Source organism: Lonchura striata, chromosome 23 (genome assembly GCF_050655825.1).
Source record: "Lonchura striata isolate lonStrDom1 chromosome 23, ASM5065582v1, whole genome shotgun sequence".
Classification (NCBI taxonomy): domain Eukaryota; kingdom Metazoa; phylum Chordata; class Aves; order Passeriformes; family Estrildidae; genus Lonchura; species Lonchura striata.
The window spans coordinates 6,613,436-6,636,471 of NC_140725.1; the positions used below are offsets into that span (position 1 = coordinate 6,613,436).

A 23,036-nucleotide genomic window follows, 5' to 3' on the forward strand; every position below is an offset into this window, starting at 1 on the left:
GATTGGATCCATTTGGCACAGTGAGAAACATCACCCTGAAGATGCAGCTCAAATATGGCTGAGCTCAGAGCCAAAGAGAAGTTGGGCACCACCGATGATGTTATTCATCAATGAAGGATTAGTTTAAACAAGAGTTTTGAGCTTTCTGCAGAAACAGACTTGACAGAGAATTCCTGATTTCAGGCTCTACTTCCTAATGGCAAAATATCCTGTCAGCTGACACACAGCACCTGCAGCTGCCCACCACACTGAGACTCAAACTCTTGCTGCACAGTTACCATCCACACTCTGAGGGTTAGTCAGTGCTAGGAAACAGCATTTGTCACCCATCAGCTTATCTGAGACTTGTCACAGCTTGAAGGAGACAAAATTATGTCCTTGGGACAAGAATTACAAAGTCAAAACATATAGAAAAATATGGAGCAGAGAAGTTTGAAGTTGCAGAAAGGTTTCCTGCCTTTCTCTCCTATTTACAAGGTTAATTTACCGAGAATTGCAGGAGCACAAATCCCAAACTCCCATTTCCTGTGCCAAGGGCTCCGTAGTCTCAGATGCAGCTGTAGTTCATGTGCTTCTGCCTGGAGATCTCTGCAATGTCCTGAAGTGCAGGGGGAGATTTCTGAGCACACCACTCATGCCCACTCCAAAGCCCTTCTGACAGATGTCCTGCAGTGCACCCCTCCAGTGTCCTTCAGTGCTCACTGCTCCTTGTGCATCTTCAGCACTTCCCAGGCAGAAGCAGCACTCAAAGAGGTGGCTTAAACAGACCCATTTAAGATAAGCAAATTTCCCAGAGAGCAGAAATCTTGTTGAGATCTGGCTGACTCCTTCCCTGCATGAGGCATTTCAATCCTCAGCATCTTGAAGGTTGGAGTTGGACAGGAACCAGAGCTCATTGCCTGTCCCAGAGTAAAATGTGAAAGCTTCAAAGCCCTGTGATTCTTCCCAAAGCAGAGACCTTCATCAGTGGCCACCATGAGCACGACTGGGACAGAAATACAGGTCCTGGGAAGGCTCCAGACTTGGATTGTCCTGAGCTCTCAGCAGACATGGCAGACACAACACAGGACAAAGGGCTGGAGCACAGGTGGAAGACATAGGCTCATTGCAAAGACAGGGATTAAGAACAAGACTCTAAATCCTGGAATTTAAAGGGTGACCAAGCTTCTGTCACCAAGGCTGGAATACAGTGACAAGCAGAAACAAGGTGTGCAGTGTGAAATCCTTGAAGTGTTTTGTAAAACTGTGTTTAGACCCTTTCATCCTGATGGGAAATTCTGCTCTCCCTGTGGTTGTCCTACACAAACTGTCACCCTGGGTACACTTTAGGCTGACTTAACTCTGCTTCCAAACCTCACAGCAGAGGATGGTTGGGCAGAGCCACCAGCCCTGCCTGCAATCAGCAGCTCAGTCAGGCACTTTTAGACCCCTATAAATAACAGTGCTGGAACACTCTTCTTCCTTGAGGTTGCCCAATTCCATCCTGAAAGTGCTTCCAGCCTGCACAGGCACACCCTGCACCATGTCCCAGTGAACAGGAGTGTTGTTACTGGTCAGAGATCCTGCAGAAACAAAGTGATGACCGCAGTGCTGTTCAGCCAAAGAGAGGGAAGTTCCAACAGCACAATCCTGCTGAAACCTCCTGCCAAGACTCAGTAACACCCTGAGATGCTGAAACTCTGTTTTGGGCCAGGAAGCATGGTGGAAAAGGGAAGGAAATACCCTAAGCAAAATCCAGATTCTCTGGGATATTAAATATTTCAAAATAAAACATAAGGAAAAGTCAAGTTGAGAGGAAGGTCTTGACAGAGAGTAAGGACAGGCTGGAGACCAGAGGAAATTGCTTTTCCCAGGTCAATTCTGCTTCTCAGAGGCTCCTGCCAGCCTCAAGCCACCACTCAGTAACCTCAGGTCTCTGACATGCCATGGTTCCCACTGAGCCACAGACTTGGTGCTTGCTGAGCTGCAGGCACTGTCAGCACCCCACAGCCTCTTGCAGCACTGGGCTCCCTTACCCAAGCCAACCTCCAAACCCCAGGTGTATTCCAGGACACACATCCAAGCTGAGCCAGGGTCACTGCTAAGAGCCTTGGCTGTGCACTCCAAATCGCTCAAGAGATTTTTCTTGGGATCCTCCAGCAGCAGCCTCAGAGGCAGCACCACCCGGGTTCCAGGGCTGCTTGTGTGTTACACTCATGGATAAAGCCTGAACTCCTCTGTGCCCCCTCCTTCCTCCTGCTGTTGGTGTGTAAGCTCTACCTGTGCAGTCCCCAAACCAGCCATGCCAGTGCAAAGCAATGTCACCCAGCTTAATGTCTGAGCTCCAAAGCCCAGCTCAGTCCTGAAGAGAGTAATTAATATTTTCCCATCTCCTCCAAGCAGGAATGCATGGGAGCTCACCTGAGCTGCTACCCTGCCAGCTATTCCTGATCAGGCTCCTCTTCCCACCACTATGTTCTCACCCTGAAGAAGGAAGAGAAGCCAGGCAATATCCAAAATAAAATAATAAAATACACATTACCTTTGCCCCTGGGCAGGAAACCTAGCAGCTGATCATCTTCCTTTGAGGAGACAAAGCAGTTAAACAACAAATCACATGGCAGCAATGGTGGTGAGAAACAAAGAACTTCATGAACTTTCTGTCCAGGGTCAGCATCTTGTAACCCCCTGGAGTCACTGCAGCAGCCAAGCCAGGCAGCTCTGGTTCCAGGGTACACACAGAGCTGTGAGCCCAGGGGGGATGGAGCTCCCCTTTAGCCTATCCCCATGGTAACTACCTAAACTATCCACATTTGCTTGCTCTGCAAGCAGAGGAAGCAGCAGCCAAGCCTGGGCAGAGGGAGCAGGGGCTGGGAGCACACCCAGACCTTGCAGGCACTGAGCAGCGTCCCCAGTGCCCTCACCCAGCTCCCACCAGCCCTGGCACACTGGCAGAGGACGAGCTCTGTGTTAGCTCTGCCCTGCCTGGGCTTGGGGCTCTCTGCCAGCTGGGCTGCTGCCAAGGCAGCAATTCCAGTCCTCCAGATTCCAGAGCTGGAGCAGCTTCCAGCTCTGCCCGCCCAACCTTAACGCTTTCACCACTGCCTCTCTCCCACAGCAGAGTCATCACTCCTCTCTCTGTCACAGAGCATCCAGAAGGGTGCAAGAGGGGATAGCAAACCCATCAGGAACTCCAGAGCAACCTGGCACCAGCCAGGGCACAGCCCAAATGGAGGAACAGCACAGGCACGTTCTGAGATACAGACATTGAGGGCTTTACCTGTGTCCCTGGGCAGATGTGTCCCTGCTTCCCTGTGTTCAGGGTGACAGCATTTCCCTGCCCTCCAGCAGTAACACATGAAACACAGGAGCAGACTTAAGGGACACTGGTGTCTGCATGTGTGTGGGCAAGGTCCTGTCACAGGCTGCTTTGATTGTGGTTGTCCTGTGCTGCTGGGGCAGGAGTTGGAACTGATGATCCTTGTGGATCCCTTCCAGCCCAGGATGCTCTCTGACTCTACACCCTCTGAGCAGAGCTCCAGGCCCCCAGCCAGCACTCAACTAAACAGAAAGTCCACTTCACTTTATATTCCTAAAGCCCAGATACGTATTTAAAGGTGAAAAAGTACATGTATAAGAGGCATGAAAAGACATGTAAGGTGCTGTACACCACGTATGAGGAGTGGAGTAGGGATTCCTGGCCAATGGACATTCCTGGGAGCACGCCACTGGTGTGGTGGGATGCTGAGGGAAGTTTGCTGCACACACACAGAGCTCCCCCTCCTTTGGGACAGCCACTAGGACCTGACTCCCCCAACAGCTGCCAGGTTGGGGTGAAGAAGCTGTTGGGTGCACAGGATGAACTCCAGGTGGAGAAGCTGCGGGTGCACAGGATGAACTCCTCAACATTCCACCTTGCTCTGTGACCCAGCAGAGCCAACATCCATCCCCGTGGCCAACGTGGAGAGAGGACCAGGACCCACCACAGGCACTCCCAGAGCAACGAGTCCCCCATGTGCTGTGCTGGTTTGGAACCCCAGCTCCAAGGTGTGCAGCATGCAGACAGGAGCACCAGGAGATGCCCAGGAGCCCACAGCCACTGGCTGCAGAGGTCTCCCAGCAGCTGCTGCACAGCCAGCACGCAGCAGTGGAATTACCAAGCAGGCATGCAGGCTGCTCCTCCTTGCTGTCTGACCTTCCTTTCCTTCTTTAACACACACGTGGCCTAATGAAAGCTCCATGGAGTGGCTGGCTGCTCCACCAGCTCCCTGCCCAGCCACTCCAGCTAAGCAAACACTGCTGGGAGTGGGAGGCCCTGGAGATGGAGAAAGACCATGCCTGGGAGAAGCCCTGCACTCCTCCAACTCTGCTGGCAGCCAGCAGCAGAGACAGATTAGAGCTGATTGGAGTTACCATCATTAAATAAACATGCTTGCCCTCTTTGAAGTTCTGCTTCCCTTGAACATGAGCTAATTCCACCAGGCCTCTTTTTGCTCAGCCCCAGGAAGCCACAGGATTACTCATTCTCCATGGAGTTAACTCTTCACAGGATTCCCCAACTTCCACAAAGGCCTCACACAGTCAGTCCAGCATATGAGCACAGACCAGTTTACCACAGCAGCATTTGACTGTCTGCATGTCTCTCCAGTTCTCTTTAAGAGGAATTCCCACCAGGAAAGGGAAACTGTCTAACTCCACCACATGGTCCTGCAGGCTGGCACATGGAGAATGTTTACTGCAGCTCAAGGAAAGGGCAATTCCTCTGTGGTGATGCGTCCTCCCACCCTGCCAAGAGCAGCACTCTCAGGTCTGGGAGGACTGTGCTCAACCCTCCACCACAGCAGGGCTGAGGAAACACAGAAGGAATCTCATTAGAGAAAGTTCCCAATACTCTGTTCTTTTGGTTTAATCCCACAAAGTGCAAGTCAGAAATTCTTGGTCAGGAGAGGGAGCAGACAGTCACAGAGGGAGAAGTAAAAGCACAAAGACAAAGCTGATCTCAACTCCCTGTCATTTTTTCATGGCTCATGCAACCCCTGCCAACCCCTGCTCTTGTCCCAGGAGCTGAAAAAAAAGGACAAAGAGAGCAGAAATCTGCCAGAGAGTAGGGCTGCCTCTGCCTGTGAGTGGGGAGATGTGACTTCTCAGGGGTCACTATTTTTGTACATGAGCAGGAAGTACAGAGTGACTGCACGTGGAGCCCATGGGAAAGGGAGAAGCCACCAGAGCCACCTGCCAAGGGAGAAGCACAAGCTTCCCTGGACGGCACAATGGGATCTTCTTTCTGGATAACTCACTGGGCTCTGCTCACTCACAGCTTCAGCCCCTGGCAAGAGGAGGCTGGGGAGGAACAGAGCTGCCTGTGCTGGGGCTCAGAGTCAGACAGGCTCCCACTTCTCCTGAGAAGGCAGCTTCCACTGTGCTCCTGAAACCTTCCACCCCAGGCTACTGCCAGGAGAGCTCCCACCAAACACAAACATGTCTCGAGCCACTTGTGCAGTACCTGAGAGGCACCCTGGAGATGCCTGGTGAGAGCCCCTGACTCCAGGGCACCACCGGAGGAGTCAGCCACTGCTTGAGAGGGCCCCAGTGCTCTGCACAGCCTGCAGGGCAGCAGCAGGAGGGACACAAACAACCAGCAAGAGGAGAGAGAGAGGCTGGGAACATCAAGGCAAAATGTAGAAATCCAAGATAAAGAGCAATCATCTTCAGCCAAGGGGAGCTCGCAGCTTGGCTTGCACACAGGTCATGAGAGATCACCTCAGGCAATCCACCAAGACCAGCCCTGCAGCCCCGAGCTCAGACCTGGCCCATGCCAGGGACACAGGGCAGCACCAGCCTGACAGGGCAGCCTGAGCTAACCCAGGACTTCCAAGAGGAACAGTCTTGTCAGAGAAATGTTTTTCTTAAGCAATCCCTCAGCTCTGGCAGAGAGGTTGTTCTCCTGCCCCTCATTTCATTGACAAGCCATGTGCAGGGCTTGCCAGCCAGCAAATGCCAGAGGGATGTGCTTGGGGACAAGCACAAACACAACTGTGATGTGAGAAAGCTTGAGACATGTCTTGAGAATCAAACCAGCCATTGTTCAGGCCTTTGCAAGGCAGCAAGTTCCCCAGCACTGCTCCTACCCAACAATCCCAGCCCTAGGAACAAGGCAGGTACAACCTGCTCCACATCTGCTTTGTCCACGTTCACAGCAAAGGCAGACCAAGAAAACTGTCCAAAGTACAAAGAGGCGCAGTCCTGCAGCTTCACAGTTCTCATTATTCCAGGCCCCCTGAGAAAAACTGCCCAGGAAAATGTGGTTCAAAGGCGCAGGAAAAACTTCAAGGAAATTCCTGGAGAGGAGCAAACCTCAGCAACGTTGTACAGCACCATCCCTCCCCAGAGCCACCATCCTGCCCATCTTTATGGACAGCCACTCCTCAGCACTTGGTGCCAGGCTGTTTCAGTGCTATAGGTCTGACCACCTGTACCTTCACCACACATGAAGCAGCACAAAAACCAGACAGGGCACCCAGGTGTCCTTGCTGCCAGTCTCTGCCTGCTTGGCTGCTCTTTGAGAGCTGAGTGGAGGAGCAAGACAGCTAAAAAACAACGTGGGCCTTACCTTTTGTACCAGGGGGCTGCAGATTATCTCCAGTCAGCGAACACCAGCCTACGGGAAAGATGTCCCGGGAATCATATCGGCACCAGTAATCGAAGGCACCTCTCCAGCCATCAAATGTTATGAGGACCTCAGAACCTCTCACCTCCCCAATGGTGGCCGGGCAGATGAAGTGAGGGTTCTTCCTGTCCACTGCCTCCAGCTTCATACCTGTCTTGAAGAAGTTTTGGGAAGGAGATGGTGGTTCCTACAAGAAGAAGGGGAATATATGCTCAAAGGGGATATGGCAGTGCTTCCCCACACCAGGGCTGCGCCCTTGCCAGCAAACTCCCCCTCACAAGCAGCTGAAGGGAGTTAGTGAGCTGGATTTGAGCCCCAATAGTTGTGCACACACTGGCCAGGCTACACAGCCACTGCCCTTTAATCAAGAGGCAGCAAAGTTCACTACTTGCTGCTGGACTGAGCCCAGGGAGTGGGACAGTCCAGAGAGGTGCTGATGTTCCCACCTTGCATTCCCACTTTGAGCACCACCTGCAGCTCCAGTGAAAAACCAGCTCCTGCCTCAAGCCCGAGCCCTGAAGCCCAAGGCACTCCCTTGGCAGAGCTCTGGCTACATCCTGACATTGCTATGGCAGAGCTGGACAGGACACAGGTCTGTCCTAGAGCAGCCCCAAGGCAGAGCTGTGCAATGTCACCTCCTACGGGACCAGCATATCTCTCATGAGACACCAGCTCTGAGTCTGGGGCTCTGCAGCGAAGGGGCCATTGCCAGAAGGATCTGCACAAACAGTGAAATACCTTGTGAAAAATCCGGACAGGAGCCATCTCTGCTCCATTCAGAGTCTTCAGAAGGAACATGGGCCAGGAGGAGGCATTCAGCCGGAAGCCTGAGGGGAGGGAAGTGGAGATGGAGACTTTCAGACTGTGGGGGTTGATGGATCCAGCAGCACATGCCTGCTCTGATGGGAACTCTCACAGCTGTGATCCCATACCACCCTCCTCCCATGCTAGAGTCAGGTGGGACTTTATCCAGATATTCTGAATGCAAAGCATTTGTGTTATTGAAAAGAAACAGCTGGCTGACTGCAATATTCACTTATCACAACAATCCCATTGACCATCCAGACAGAGCACTTTGTGCAGCATCAGTGCTGCCAGCTCCAGTGATCCTGCTGCAGGGGAGACATGAATCAGCAAGTGCACACTCAGGCTATGGAATTTCTTCCTCAACAGGGAATCACAGCTTCTGGGTGGCCTCTTCCACCTCTAGTGTGAGCTGCAGGAAGCTAATCTGAAGAAATAGAGGCTGTGACTTGGCTAGAAAACATTATAGGGAAGGATTTCAGGTTTTGGCTCCACACCTGCTGTGAAAAAAGTGGAGAAATAGCAAGAGGGGGCTTATGGGAGGCAAAAAGCAATTTCACATGCTCTGAAGTATGTGGCACTGACTATGACTATACAACCAACAGCAGGCTCTGGATTTTACAGAATATCTTTGCTAAATGTGCATCTTCCTTCACAGGCAATTTCTGCTGCTCAGCTGTATTTGGTCTGTGGTTTGAGGGGTTTTGAAGGTAATCCTGGCACCCGACCCGCACCAAGAACATGGCAAAACTTTGCCAAGGTTGCAGTGCTCAGCACAGTTCACCCTGTCAGCCCTGAGCTCTGTCAGATCAGCTTGGAAACCAACCCAAGTAGTCACAGCCACAGGGGATGGGAGAGCTCAGCTCTCACAGCAGCAAAGAAAACAATTGATGTGAATCACAGAATATCTTGGGCTGGAGGGGACTCACAGGATGAGCCAGCCCAGCCCCTGCCCTGCCCAGACCCCCCACCAGCCCCACCCTGGGCATCCCTGGGGCTCTGGCAGCCTCGGGGCCGTGCCCATTCCCTGGGCAGCCTGGGCAGTGCCAGCACCTCTGGGGGAAGAACCTTTCCCTGAGCTCCAGCCTGCCCTGCCCTGGCCCAGCTCCAGCCGTTCCCTGGCTGCTGTCCCTGGAATTATCTGTGTAAAGAAAGAGCAGCAGCAGATGTGTGCACATGGAAAATACCACAGGAAAGAGAAAACCCTCACTGGGTTTTCTAGGCCCTTGAACTCTGCAGGCAGGAAGGACAACTGCAGCACTAGCTCAGTTACCTGTCTTCATGCTGGGTGCAAAATCATCCAGTTCCACTCCCCGGCTATGGACAGGGGATCCCAATGTGCCAGGGCCTCACAGGGAAGAATTTTTTCCTAATATCCCACGTCACCATGCCCTCTCCTCTGCACAAGGCTCAGGAGGTGACCCCGAGCAGAGCCGGGCACACGGGCAGCACTCCCGGGGCTGTCTTCCCGGCGCTTCCTGCCCTCTGCCGGCCGGAGGGACCGAGGGACCCACCGGCACCGCCCCGGGACGGGCTCTGCGAGAGATGGGCAGCAGAGCCACGGAATGGCTTGGGTTGGAAGGGACCTTAAAGCTCATTTCACCCACCCCCTGACATGGGCAGACATCTGCAACTAGACCAGGTTGTTCCAAGTCCTGCTCAGCCTGGCTTTTAAAATATTATTTGGGGATATGCTAATCGAGAGAAAGATTTATGAAGACACTAAAATTGTTGGGCAGCAGAATGTAAAAGCAGGTTAATTTTGCAGGAAAGAATCAGCAAATCAGCTTTCACTGAGCTAGGGTCAAAGAAAAAGGAACGTGTTGTGTGTTTAATGGAAGACTGGAAGAAGTCTTAGACTGTCCAGGCTATTTATAATGTTGTAGCCAAGCAAAATTAAATAAATATAAGTATGAACAATTGCAAGTGTGCCTTCACATGAGACAGGACTTTAGTGACTGTGACCCTTTTCAGACATTATGTTTCCTGTCCAGGTAACCTGGTATTGAATTCTAGAATCACACGGCAGGTTGGGTTGGAAGGGACCCTAAAGATCAACCAGTTTAATCCTTCTGCCATGGGCCAGGACACCTTCCACTATCCCAGGTGGCTCCAAGCCCCATCCAACCTGGCCTTGGACACTTCCAGGGATGGGGCAGCCACAGCTGCTCTGGACAACAATCCCAGAGCTTGAGTTGCAACCGGGGCAAGCAGCTCACCTTGGTGCAGAGACCTCTTTTGTCTACACTCTAAAGGATCTCCCTGTCCATGTGCTATGTGGAAATAACGTGGTGTGCTTTACTGACCTTGTGTGTATCCCAGAGCAGGCAGAGGCAGGCCGTGGGCCTCTGTCCCAAGCGCAGATCTATAAAAACCCCCAAGCTTTCCCCACCATCAATTTGACCCTCGCTGGACAGCTGAACTCCAGCTCACCCAGTGGAGGCTGCAGCATCCCTCCATTCTTCTCACAGTTCCCAATGGGCTGGATCTCAGCAGAGTCCACCAGCCTCCAGAAGTCGTTCTTGTTGTCGCTGCCGTCGAGGCGCAGGCGCAGGCGGGCGCCCGTCAGCCCCACCACGGTGGCGATGCACGTGGACGTGGTGTTCCGGGGGTCCTGGGCCTCCAGCTTCATACTGATCTTGAACTCGTTTGCAGGTGGAGTGTAGGACTGAAAAGAGTGGAACAGGGGCCAGTCAGAGCCAGGATTGCCAATACGTGCACCAGCTCAGGCACGAAGCTTTCGGCACTAGGAGTACTGAAATGGAGTCTGCTGAAGGCTGACAGCCCCTCCAGCACAGCACAGAGGCACCACAGAGAACTCAGCAAGCCCTGGCACGTCTGTAACAGACCCCCATCCTTCCATCCTGCATCATCTAGGCAATTAAAGCCTGTTCTCTTGGAATCACAGAATCATTATGCTGCAAAACGCCTCTAAGATCATCAGCTTCAGCTGTTCCTACAGTACTGCTAAGCCCAACACTAACCCATTAGCCCTAAGCACCACAACTACATGTTTTTTGAACACTTCCAGGGGTGGGGACTCCACCAGTGCCCTGGACACACATTTGCTTGGCCTGATCACCCTTTCAGTGAAGAAATTTTCCTGATATACAACCTGACCCTCCCCTGGCACAAGTTGAAGCTGTTTCCTCTTATCCTGTCCCTGTTCCCTGGGAGCAGAGCCTGACCCCACCTGACTCCATCCTTTTGTCAGGAACTTGTGCAGAACCACAAGGTCCCCCCAAGCTTCCTTTTCTCCAGGCTGAGCCCCTTTCCAAGCTCCCTCAGCCACTCCAGGGGTTCCAGCCCCTTCCCCTTCTCTGGACATGCTCCAACCCCCTTGTTGTTAGGGGCCCAAAACTGATCCCAGGATCTGAGGCCCCACCAGTGCCCAGTATAGGGGATTAAACCTCTCCTGGGAAGACTCACACAGCCAACCCCAGACCCACACAGACACTGATGCTCCCATCTGCCCAGACCCAGGTGTCCCACATTGATTCACTCCTGCACCCCTGTACTCAGCACAACCACCTCTGGGCTCAATACCTGCTGCCCAGGGGCTGCTATTCTGTCACAACAACTGGGTGAATTCTGCTGAAAATCTCCTGATTGAGCAGGATCCACCAAAAGCTGGATCCCAGCCTATTTGGGACACTTTCTCCAAGGGCCCGTGCTTGATACAGTTAAAAGCACACTTGTGCTCCCAACATGCACATCTGAGAGGAAAATCTGTGCTACTCTAAATGTTTTTAATCTTTGCTTCAGCACTTGGATTTCTGTTAAGTCTCCAATATCCTTAAGTATCTTCCTTGCCAAACCAGGGGTCTATCCCAGGCACAGAACTCTGGGCCCCCAGTGGATCACAGCCCTTGACCTTTCTTGTTTTCACCCTCTTACCTGCTTGAAACAATGGGCAGGAGCTGGGATGGCACATGTCTCTTTCAGGTACTTCTCCCAGGTGAAGTGACCTGAGAATTAAAAACAAAATGATTCAAATAGGAACGGATGAGCAAAATTCTCAGCAAAAGGACTGGCCAGACTCCTAAGCCAGCAGTTCTGCACTTCTCACAGAGGAGGTGCTCACAGGCAACATGTTTTCACCAAGAACCTCTGATGTTTGTGAGCACAGAAGATTTACAACTGCAAGTGACAGGCAGAACAAAGCACAGCGCTGCCTTCGGCATCCTCCTGCCTCGGTGCTGCTGAGAAGGGGCTGCACGGAGTCAGGATAACAACCTACAACTTAATGGAAAACACCCAGCACAGATGGGAATCTGCTGAGTCCTCCAGACAACTGTCCCTTAAAAACCATTCATTAAACACATCACTCAGTCTGGGGACTGCAAACAGTCACCGTGGGCTACAAGCAGCACAGCTTGGGGGCTGGAATGAGATTATCTTTAAGGTCATTTCCAACCCAAACCATTTTGTGATCCCATGATTATAAATCATGGATTTAGAAGAGGAATCTGCTTTATGGTGACTGGATGGTCCCCCTGGTCCAGCACAGACACAGCCCAACCTCATGGGCCAGGGATCAGCCCAACCCCAGCAGTAAGTGGACAGGTCAGAAAATTAACTTCCTGAAGTGCTACGAAGTCTACAGGATGGGCAGGATGGGAGCAGGGATCCTCCAAACAGGGATTTCCTGAGCTCAGTACCTCACACACCTCAAGCCCCCTTCCACTGAGTGCTGCTGCCAGGGGAAGTGCATTTCATCCTTCCTGCACCTTCCTCATGTACAGCAGGAATGCCACCCAGTGAAACCTATTATTAAATGAGGAATTAAAAGCTCCTGTGATCTGAGCAAAGCATGACTTTTGCCATTTAAACTGAGCAGCTGGGAGAGGAACCTTCCAGCATGACATTCGCTTGTATTCATCCAAACAGCTCCCCGGAGACCACTGTTTTCAAGGCATTTCAAGAGCATTGGTGGCAGCACAATTAAAGTCAGCCACTGCTTCCCCGAGTCAGGCAAGTTCTTAATCAGCCTATTTTCAAAACAAAAGCTACATTAAGAGCCATTTTAGCTACTGCAGCACACACCACACCTCTGAAAATTGGGGCAGTAAGGTCAGCACACATTGCTTCAGTGCTGCCTCGTGCACAGAGGAGCCTTCATAATCTACAAGTTTCAAATTAAGTACAAGGAATGCTGCTTTCTCACCACCTCACATGCAGATGACTAGTACACTGTTTAAAATGGGGAAAATGAACAGAAAAAATACAGTTTCATTGCCACACAGGCTGTATATTGCTGTTTCCAGACTGACAGCACTCTCCATGCCCCAGAATACTCAGCTCCATCCACTGACACATATTTTCCTTTCAGCCACAGTCTCACACTGGGTGAATGAAGAAATTCAGTGAGTTACTGCAATGATGCTCTCACAAAACCCAAATTCTTTTGCTTTAATTGAAGATAGGATTTTATACTTGGTTCTGTCAATGAAACTCTTTGTATGAATAATGTGGAGTAAACACCCAGGCAAAGCAAAACTGGGCACTCCTGGCCTGGAAATGCTTTATGCATCCCACCCCTTAACGCTGGTGGCTGATCTGGGCTCATCCCAGACTGGGGTGGCCCTTAGAGGCTGTTGTCCCCAGAGTACAGAGGATCCCAGGTGACAGTACTGGGATGTGTCAGCCTTAGCCCCGGCCCTGAGCCAGCAGCCTGAACAGGATAAGCTGTGCCTGACGATTTTATTTAAAAAAAACACAAACTCCCTTCAGCTGGTTTCAATCCACCACTATTAAAAGTTGTCATGGTTTTAATCTTTCCACTTTTCACTCCCTCCACACCAAGCCAGGCCATCCTGCTCCCTGCAGCAGCTCACCCCACTGCTGAGATCCATGCTGCACAGCCCCAGTGGGAGCAGAGAATTTCTGACACAGCTGCAGGCCTCTAAAAATAGTGTTTGGACATGGAACTTATTTGAGATTAATTCTAAAGCCTGCTGGGATTCAACCACTGTATGAAGACACACACAGCACTAGAACTGCAGCTTCTCTAGGACCTGAGGGAACAACATGAAGCTGGGCCAGGGCAGGGCAGGCTGGAGCTCAGGGAAAGGTTCTTCCCCCAGAGGTGCTGGCACTGCCCAGGCTGCCCAGGGAATGGGCACGGCCCCGAGGCTGCCAGAGCTCCAGGAGTGTTTGGACAGCACTGCAGGGATGCACAGGGTGAGATTGCTGAGGAGTCTGGGCAGGGCCTGGGGCTGGACTGACTGATCTTTGGGGTCCCTTCCAGCTCAGGATATTTGGTGATTCTCTTATTCCTATGACTAATGATTCTGGAGATTTATTTTGCAAAGAAAAGCAGGAGCTGCAGAAAGACTTCTAAGAAAAGACAGAGCTGATACAGCAGTGTTCACTACCAGCCATCCCCTTACACACAGGTGGCAGGGCAAGCACAGGTACAACCTGCACTTCTTCTTCAAGATTACCCTCAAACCAAGATAAAACTGCAGACTGCAGTTGGAAGCTGCCACCACACCCTTAGCATGAGAGGAAATCCTGCACTTCAGGACCTTATCCTAAGTCCCTTTCTGCCTCTCTGCAGCACATTGGATCTTCTTCACAGGAAGAAACGAGAGAAAGACACTTAAATGAGAAACACCCTGTTTTTGCAACTCCATCTGTGAGCCAAACAAAAGCCAAGGATTGGGAATCCATGGGACTCCCTGTGACTTGGCTGTGGAAATGCCACTGGGGTGACTGTCTGTCACTTGTGCTTGCCTTGGGAAAGATCCTTGTCGTGTGCTCATGCCAAAGGCAGAGCTCTCTTCCAGGCAGAGAGTCAGATTTGGGCTCTGATGTCTTAACCTCCAAAAATATTTACTCCAAACAGAACACTCCACAAACCCAAGGGGTCAAACTGCAGTAGTTGTGAACAGTGCAGCTCTGCACCGTCATGTTTTGATTCTCTTCGTGTTGCATTTAACATTTATCTTTTGCCCAGAATTTAAATGAAGATGGAGTTTCTGTTTATATCTTGAACTGAAGTCTGGTTTGGGCTCCATTAGCATTTTGGCTCCCGAGGGGTCATCAATCCAACTGAAACAATACATGTGTGTTTCAGGTCACATCTGTGAAAGAGAATGTGCCCTACCCAGATCAAGGCATCCCATTAGAGTCTGCAGCCCATATGTGTGGCTGCTAAGGAGCACCAAGGCAGCACATGAAAGCAGCACAGCTTGAGGCAGCTCGGTATGAAAATGAGCAGAGCATCGTCTGGGCTGGCAGATCTCTGGTGACAGGGCTGGCCCTGGTGTCTGAGCATGCCCTCCCGAGGGGTCAGCTCTCCCACAGGCACAGCTCCTGCCTGTCCCACCCCACCCCACCCCAGGCACTTTGCTCAGCCATCAACCCAGCTGCATGTGCTCCATCAGTAACATGAGCCCCACTGCTCTGTCCTGCTCACTAAAATGTGTGAGTAAAAACTAACAGCTCTCAGACACCAGGGTGCTGTCTGCTCTGTCCTGCTCTCCTCAGAGGTTTCCCAATGCAGCTTTGACCCTAAATTCTTCTAGCCTGGATTACAGGGTGCTCTGTGCCAGAAAGATGCTGCAGAATTACCCCCTCACTGTGCAGAATTACAGAATGGTTTGGGGTGGAAGGGACCTTAAAGCCCATTCCTCTCCACCTTCCACTGTCCCAGGTTGCTTCAAACCCTATCTAACCTGGCCTTGGACACTTCTAGGGATGGGACAGCCACAGTTTCTCTGGGCACCCTGTGCCAGGGTCATCCCAGCCTAACAAGAATTTCTTCTCAATAACCCATCTAATCCTGCTCTCTGACAGTATGATGCCATTCCCATTGTTCCTGTCACTTAAGACCCTTGTCCAAAGTCCCTCTTCAGCTCTCCTGGAGACCCCTGAGGCACGGGAAGGAGCTCTATGGTCTCCCCAGACCTCTCCCTTCTCCAGGCCCAAACCCTACAAAGATGTTCCCAAGTTTTCGGCAGTGATGAGCTGCTCATTTTCTTGCAGGTGATCAGCAATATCCACTGCTGCACCATGCCCTTGTCAAAAAAAAAAAATCTTTAGAAATCACAGAAGGGAGAAGGGAGGACAAAAAAAAAGCAGGGAGGAAGAAGGGAGCTGTCTTACCTTGGTACTGGGAGGGAGACTCTGACGGGCGGCTGTACTTGTGCTTTTTACCATCTTTCCAGTCTATGGCTGAGACAAGAAACAGAGCATTTGTGTCAGGCACAGGAGCCAGATAATGCACCCTTCTACACTATCTGCGTTCCAGGCACTTCAGAGGGAGCAGTGCCCTCCCTGCCATGACCCCAGTAACGTGGATGATTTGCCTCTGTCTCTGGGGTGTGCTCCCTTGCTCTCCACAGCTCGTGCAGGTACCTGACAGGAGCTATTTAATCTGCCCCTCAGTCCCTGTTTAGTTCCCACCAGCCACTGTTCTTCAGTGACAAGCAATAACAAAGAACAGCAAACTGCTGGAGCTTCATCATTTTAGCTATGAGAAGAAGGGCTTGAGAGGAACAAACATAACAGCCACTAAAAATGGCTCATGTGAATCTTTGGTGCAGAATGGCTCCTTGTGTATCTACTCCAGGTTATTCCACAGAAGCAACCTCAACCCTTTGTAATGACAGGGAGAGGACTTCTCTAAAAATCTGCACAAGTGCCCTCTCCACACACAACACCAGGTTTCCTTGTGTCCCTTGCAGCTCAGAAGAGAGCACAGCAAAACAGCATCAGCTCTGCAGAGCAGCTCTCCTGAGCTGTGCTTGCTCATCACAGCTCTGGGTCTCACAGCTCTTCAAAAAAATTGAAGTTCTCAAGACAGCTCTGAAAAGTGGTAGAGCAAGAAGTGGGGAATGCTAGTCCTGGCCTCCAACCCTGTGCCATGGCAGACTTCACCCTGAGCCAGCTCCTCAACCTGCTGCTGCCAGGCTGGGCACCCTGGGAGTGCTGCTGCACTCCAGCTCTTTTATTTTACAGACCATTTTTAGGGCTATTATAGACAGCAGCTTGGTAGTGCCCTATGAAATGTACCTCACCCCCATGAAAAACAGTTCCTTGTGAAAGGAAAGGTTTTGAAATCTCCTGAGAAATAACTGGAAGAGGCAGGCTAAGAGCAGCTTCTAAGGTGGTCTGCGATGTCTTGATGTGTCTGGAGCTGCTTTGGGACAATTATTTTTACAATCTTCTCTTCTTGATATGTTCTTTTCAGCACAGTGGACAGGACAGCATGTAGGTTTTATTGCTCTGGAAAGTGATAGAGCAGGATGTGGGGGATGCCCACCCTGCCTCCAACAGCCTCCAGCCCAATAGAGGGATGCCAGATCATCATCCCTTAAATGAACACCAGGGACATATGGAGTGTGGCCACAGCGTCGCTAGACACGGGCCAGACAAAGAGGCTCCTTGGAGAGACATAAATGAATGAAAAGGATTGAAGGACACCCTTCCTAATAAATGCATTACCACGAGGCACAGTATTGTGCCATGTCCCTAAGAAAGCAAGAATAAAGACATAAAGTATGTAAGTCAGAAGCAAAAGAGCCCCCTGGGTGGGTAAGGCTCCCCTCAGTGGTGCAGAACAGCTCTAACAGCATCCATGCACTCAAAGGAGCTCCTCACCACACTCTGCAGGTCAAGGTACATTTTGTTCTTAACCTTTAACATGCAAAAATCCTCATTAAGCAGGATACAAAAGCAGCAGAAAGAGAGTGAAACAAGAATTTCTGCAGACAAATAAAGAAACAGTGCAGGTTCAATGCATTATTAAAAAAGCAGGTAAGTAGGACAGAAACCCACATGTGCACGGTGCAGGTGTTGCCTCTGCAGCCTACAGCCTGGCATTGTGAGCCCAGGTCACAGAGGCAGGCTGGCTGGAGGCTCCAGGAGCACAGAGAACAAGCTGTGAGTGAGGCTGAATGCAGCCAGCCCGGCCTCGGCCACGCTGCTGACTAATCAACCAGCCTCCTTTATTGCCAAGCCCTCCAGCTGCCTCACAGCAGGGTCTCCCCATTCCCTGCTTTCCTTCATTTATTTTCACTTCATTAAAGGACAAGCAGTGTTAGGAAGAGGATAATGCCGCTGTAAGATGAACCACGACAGAGGCAAAGGAGACATTTAAAAAAAATAAAGGGAGGAGAGAAATCGAGCATAGAAATCTCCTGCAATAAACCTTGGGAGTGTGGAGCAGATGTGAACAAAGAGCTGTGGAGGATGCTCCATCCTCTTGCTTCTCCCTTCCCCCCTCCTCCCTGATGAGATCACTCCAGTCAGACGCACAAGCATGGCACAGCACTAAAGGAAATCAATATTTTTGTTAAGCACAAGAAGCCAGAGCAGCTCAGCTGCAGGCAGCCTGCTTGGCTTCACCCTTTTTGTTGGGGATGCAGGACCCAGGAAGCACGTGCTGCGTGAGGGGCCAAGGGACTCATGGCAGGGTAACCTCCTGACAGATTTCCTCTCCACAAGGTAGGCTGGTTTCTGGTTTCATGCCTCATTAGAGGGGGGAGGCTGTGCCAGCACAGGCAGTTTGCCTCATGCTGGGAGCTCTGCCAGATGGTGCCCTGGGTTCTGCAGGGCACCCTCGCTGCTGACACTGTGCCCCACGAGCTGCAGGGATGGCCCAAAAAAGGACTCTCCTCTTCCTGTCACAGGGGTGGACTGATGAACTGCTCTCTGCACATTGATTGAGACACACACAACTCTGTTTTGGGCTTCCAACCACATCCCCCCAGCTCCCAGCCCACTGAGGCACTCCAGGCCACACCAGCTCACTGCAGGGCCCTTGGCTGTGCCAAGCATCACTGCTCACCTTTCTGAGGACCTGGTTTCCGCATTCTACCACCTGCTGCTGTCCTTATCCTGGGACTGGGCTGCTCTTACAGAACTGAAGATGTCTAGGACAGAAGAAATAAAGATGAGAAAATTCCCCATTCTGGAGCACACAGTCATCTGCAGCATTAACTCATCACACAGTGGGGGGAAAACCATGCTCTGTCACCTGGGGTAGGACAGAACACACACAGCTCATTTCAGCCCCTGAAACTACAAGACTTTCTCCAATTTGTGGACAAGACTAAATTCATGGCAGCAGGAGCAGCATAAAAAAGCACAAGGAGCACATGCCTGTCTCTGTGCTAACCCTACAGTTGGGTCCAGAGCGTGTGTGTGGAAGGAGGGGCTGCTCCCACTCACTAACAAAGGGAGGCAGAGCTGGAATTTATGAAAGAAAACACATGGAAACATAACATTAACTCTGGCAAAGCAGCACAGCAATCCCCAGCTTGCCACTTACAATTCAAATTGCTCGCAGCAGTTCTGGGGAATAAGGATGAGAAATTGGACAATGACCCAGGAAATACTTTTGCTGTTAGTATTGCCACAAGTGTCCAAGTTGTGTTGCTTTTTTTTAATTATTTTTTTCCTGGTTGGAGGAAAACTGGCTGGACTGTGCTCAACAAGCAAAGGCATTTGCATTGTTGGTACAAAGAAATATTCCTGAAAATTCAGAGGTCTTGGGGGATGTGTGGTGTACAGGAAGCACATGTACAGGGACCCAGCACTCCAGCACAACCACTCTCACAGGGCAGGCCCTGCCACACCCAAAAAGCCCTGCCAGAAAACATCCAAATGAATGGCTGAGCCACAACCAAGCCCTTGGGAAAGCCACGAATAGCCTGTTTTGACACTCCACTAACTAATGAAAGATTAATTGTATCAATATAATTCCATTTTGTTCACAGTGGGGCAGTCAGAAGGAGGAAGCTGTCTCAGGACGCAGCACTGAGTAGCTGCTTAAAGAGTTATTTACAGATCCAACTTGGCAAGAATTTGGGGTTTTGAAAACCAGGCTTTTTCTAAATGTAAGAGAAATAGAGTTTAATTTTCTGTAACAGCTCCACAAACTACAGCCTCTTTACATGCAACAGTGAGCAATACTCTGAGAAGAAAAACACTGAAGGAATATTAAAGGAAAAAAAATCCTGTTTTTTTTTTAAATCTAAATCAAAAGGTGCACAGTAGTCACTTATTGCCTCACTCCTAAATAGTGTGTGTGTCTGTACACACTTGTGAAAGGAGTAAGGTTCATTTCCCTTTCAATAGCAGAAGGTAACCTACATGTGAAAGGTTATTTACAACTTCTAAAGCTGCTTTTCATAATTTTCTTCAGTCATTTTTATTAAAGACCAGCAGTCCTGGCAGGAAAAGTCCCCTAGACATAAAAACCCAGGCTGAAAGGTGTTTATATATAAAGGCACCAGACAAGCCTTCGCCACCTCGGGCTCTGCCCCTCTGCTGTCTGTGGGATGAAATTTCTCAAGTACCCACACACATAAATCTCATGTGTTTGGCACAGGAGTTCCTGTGCCCCTCTGAGGGCTTCTGAAAAGCTGCTTCAGCCTGAGCACCTCAGAGCCCTGCTGGCAGGGATGGGTGACCCCCTCCCTTCAGAAGTATTGGAAGAAAACAGAATTGTGACTGTGTTTGAGCTGCTCAGACAGGGTTTGTGAAAAGTTATGGCCCAATAACCCTAATGAGGCTCAGGGGGACCTTCTCACCCTCCACAACCCCCTGAGGATGGGGCAGGTGGGGGTCAGTCTCTTCTTTGAGGGAACAAGGGATGTTCAAGAGGAAAGGGCCTCAAGATGTGCCAGAAGAAATTCAGGTTGGACATCAGGAAGAATCTCTTAATGGAAAGGGTTGTCAAGCATGGGAATGGGCAGCCCAGGGAGGTGGTGGTGGACTGAAGAAATGTAGCAGCCTGAACTCATAAAGAGCACACAACAAATAAATGACTGGATGTGGCACTAATGCTCTGGTGTAGTGGACATGGTGGTGTTCAGTCTTGATGATCCTGGAGGTATTTTCCAACCTTAAAGATTGTATAATTCTGTGATATTGATAAAGCACAGAACTGCTGGCATCCCTCAGCCAACACTGCAGCAGGCTCTCAGCAAGAGCTCATGTCATGGAAGAGAATCAGATGTTGTAAATGTCCAATTTAAATAAATAAATAAACAAACGGTGACTCTTCCTCAAAGTAAGAGACTTAAGCTACAAAGAGAGTCCCACTTTGCTGAGAGCCACATGAGTGCCAGCGCAAGGACACTGCACTCTAAAATATGCTTCCAAGAAACTGCCCAAATGTGACAGCCCCAGCCTGACTCCTGCCAGCCTTCATGAGCCTCTGACACAGCTCTGCACCACCCAGATCACCCGTACATCCCATGCAACAATTGGGTTAATCCTGCAAAATCCTACCTCAAGGGAAAAATAATCAAAATAATTTGTGTGCTCAGAGTCATGCAATGCCGAGAGAAGAGGCAGAGTCAAACTCCATGATGCACAGCTTCAGCCTGCCTGCCCCAGGAGCAGCTGGACATACACAGCCAGATGGGAGCCACCAGCCTTACTGCATCCCAGGGACAGGGACAGTTCCTGCCCCAGGATGCAGGGATGCCCTTCTTCAGCCATGGAGACAGGCGCTGTGTACCTCAGCCCTCCTGAAACTGGTGCAATCACAACTGGAAGAGATCCACAAGGATCACCTAATCCAGCTCCTGGCCTGTCACAGAAGCCCCAACAGTCCCACCCTGGGGGTGTCTGAGAGTGTTATCCACATGCTCCTGGAGTTCTGGCAGGCTTAGGGTCATGACCATTTCCTGGGGCAAGAACCTTTTCCTCATATCCAGCCTGACCCTTCCCTGACACAGCTCCAGCCACTCCCTTGGGTCCTGGCCCTGGTCACAGGGAGCACAGACAGGAGCTGCCCCTCTGCTGCCCTTGGGCTTTACTAACACAGGGCTTGTGAACTGATGATTTCCACTGACTGTAATTTATAGCTGCCCAGAGGAGCTGTAAAATCTCCACCCTTTGAGATACTTCAAACATCACCAGCTCCCTCCCTTGCCAGCCTAATCTAACCTTGTAGCTGACTCTGACTTCAAAGTCAGCCCATCTCTGCATACAGCATTGGACCAGACAACCCCCAAAAGCTCCTTCCAAGGCACCCAGGGACTTTATCTCACTGACAACGGATTGCATGGCAAGAGGAATCACTCTACAGGTTTTGACAAGGCTGAAATGCCCCAGTGAGGAGAATTCAGTGTAGAGAAAAGAAAGTCAAAGGCAGAACAGACAAGCCCACAGGCACCTGTGGACAGAAGCACCATGGTACCAATGGATGTGACCCTTACTCTATTCAGGGACTGATGATTGAAAAAATGGGAAAGTAATAAATAGCAGAAGGTACAGACTGGTATCCAAGGGGCAAAACTAGGCTACCCACAGAGACACATCTTCCAGAATCACCTCAGGCACAAACATGCCCCTGATGAGGACCTGTTGGCTGGATCCATGGCACATAGGACACAGTCTTACTGTTGCATCAAATAAAGCCTTTGAGATTTCCACAGCCCAGCACACCCTGCAATGTTCCATCTCCAGAGTCTGACACTTGCACAGAACTGCACTCTAAAGTTAAAACGCCCCTTGCTTTCAAAAGCTGTGTTTCTCCTGCTTGTGGAGATTAAGATAATCTCCCAGGCATGAACTACAGCATTACAGAGTGCTGGTTTCCAGAATTTATAACCTGAAAGGACAGATCAATGTGCAAATTCATTTCAGCAGGATGCTACCTTAAAAAAGTAAAAAGACCAACTAATTTGCTGCCTTTAGTAGCAGATGAAGTGCCTCTCCCAGAGTTTCAAACAACTTTCACTCACCAAGATATCAAAAGTGCCAAGGGCTCCACTGAACTGTCATGGGCTCTAGTTCCCCATCACTCCTACAAGACAGCAGAGTCAGTACAAACACTGCGGCATAGCAAAACCTGAAAGCAGAGAGACAAAATGAAAAAGTTTGCATTTAATTGCAGAAAGGCTAAGTTACCAGCTGCATTATTCATGTTCATATTTAATTCATTTAAAACATCCAAATTTAAATTTAAAGACAGCTGTAACAAACATTCCCACTTGCACTCGCAAAGCAGCACAGAACTTGACACAATTTAAGTTCAGCTTGCAGGGAGTACACGGGACTGCGGCTGTTAAACACCTTTGATATGAGTAAGATCACATCAACTGAGCTGATAGAAACTAGTTCAGCTTTTGTAAAATGAAACTATCACACAAAGGAGGATTGAAAAGACTAGACCTGATTAGTAATGAAAAGGAGAGAGACCACAGGAGAGGTATATAAAATAATGAGTAGCATGAAGAGAGAGAACTGGGGACTCCAAATTATCCCTTCCCAGTGCAGCAGAGCAAACCTACAAAAGTAAAAAACTCCCAAGTATATATACCAGGGAGAAGGAACAGTTCATTGGAAATTAATAGACATGCAACTTCTTTATGGAGGAAGTTATCAAGAGAAGTAAAGGAGTAACCTTAGAAATGACACAGACATTGAAAAGCCACCAGTATTAGTAAGGATATCAAAGTATGAGACCCATGGGCCAGAAGGCCCTGAATGAATGCTGGGTGCCCAGCCAAACCCTGCCCACCACAACACTGCCTCAGCTGCTGTGCTGTGGCAAAGGAAAGCTGAGCCCTTGCCCTCCTGCCAGGCTGCTGACTCTGGCTCACAGCCAGGGGCAGGA

At 50.3% G+C, this 23,036-nt stretch overlaps 1 protein-coding gene across 6 annotated transcripts in view; it reads right to left on the reverse strand.

Moving 5' to 3' along the window:
* Positions 1–23,036, reverse strand: part of SCMH1 (Scm polycomb group protein homolog 1) — a 60,728-nt gene that overhangs the window by 23,417 nt on the left and 14,275 nt on the right. For 4 of the 6 annotated variants that reach the window (XM_021554880.4, XM_085559872.1, XM_085559870.1 and 1 more), the window contains exons 2-8: positions 22,162–22,268; positions 18,249–18,333; positions 15,563–15,631; positions 11,348–11,418; positions 9,884–10,118; positions 7,385–7,473; positions 6,590–6,833 (exon numbers count right to left, since the gene is read on the reverse strand). In XM_021554880.4, coding sequence (XP_021410555.1) covers positions 6,590–6,833; positions 7,385–7,473; positions 9,884–10,118; positions 11,348–11,418; positions 15,563–15,631; positions 18,249–18,273 — 733 coding nt within the window. In that variant the 5' untranslated portion in view covers positions 18,274–18,333; positions 22,162–22,268. The remainder of the gene's footprint in view (positions 1–6,589; positions 6,834–7,384; positions 7,474–9,883; positions 10,119–11,347; positions 11,419–15,562; positions 15,632–18,248; positions 18,334–22,161; positions 22,269–23,036) is intronic. The other 2 variants (XM_085559871.1, XM_085559869.1) reach the window with 1 other exon arrangement.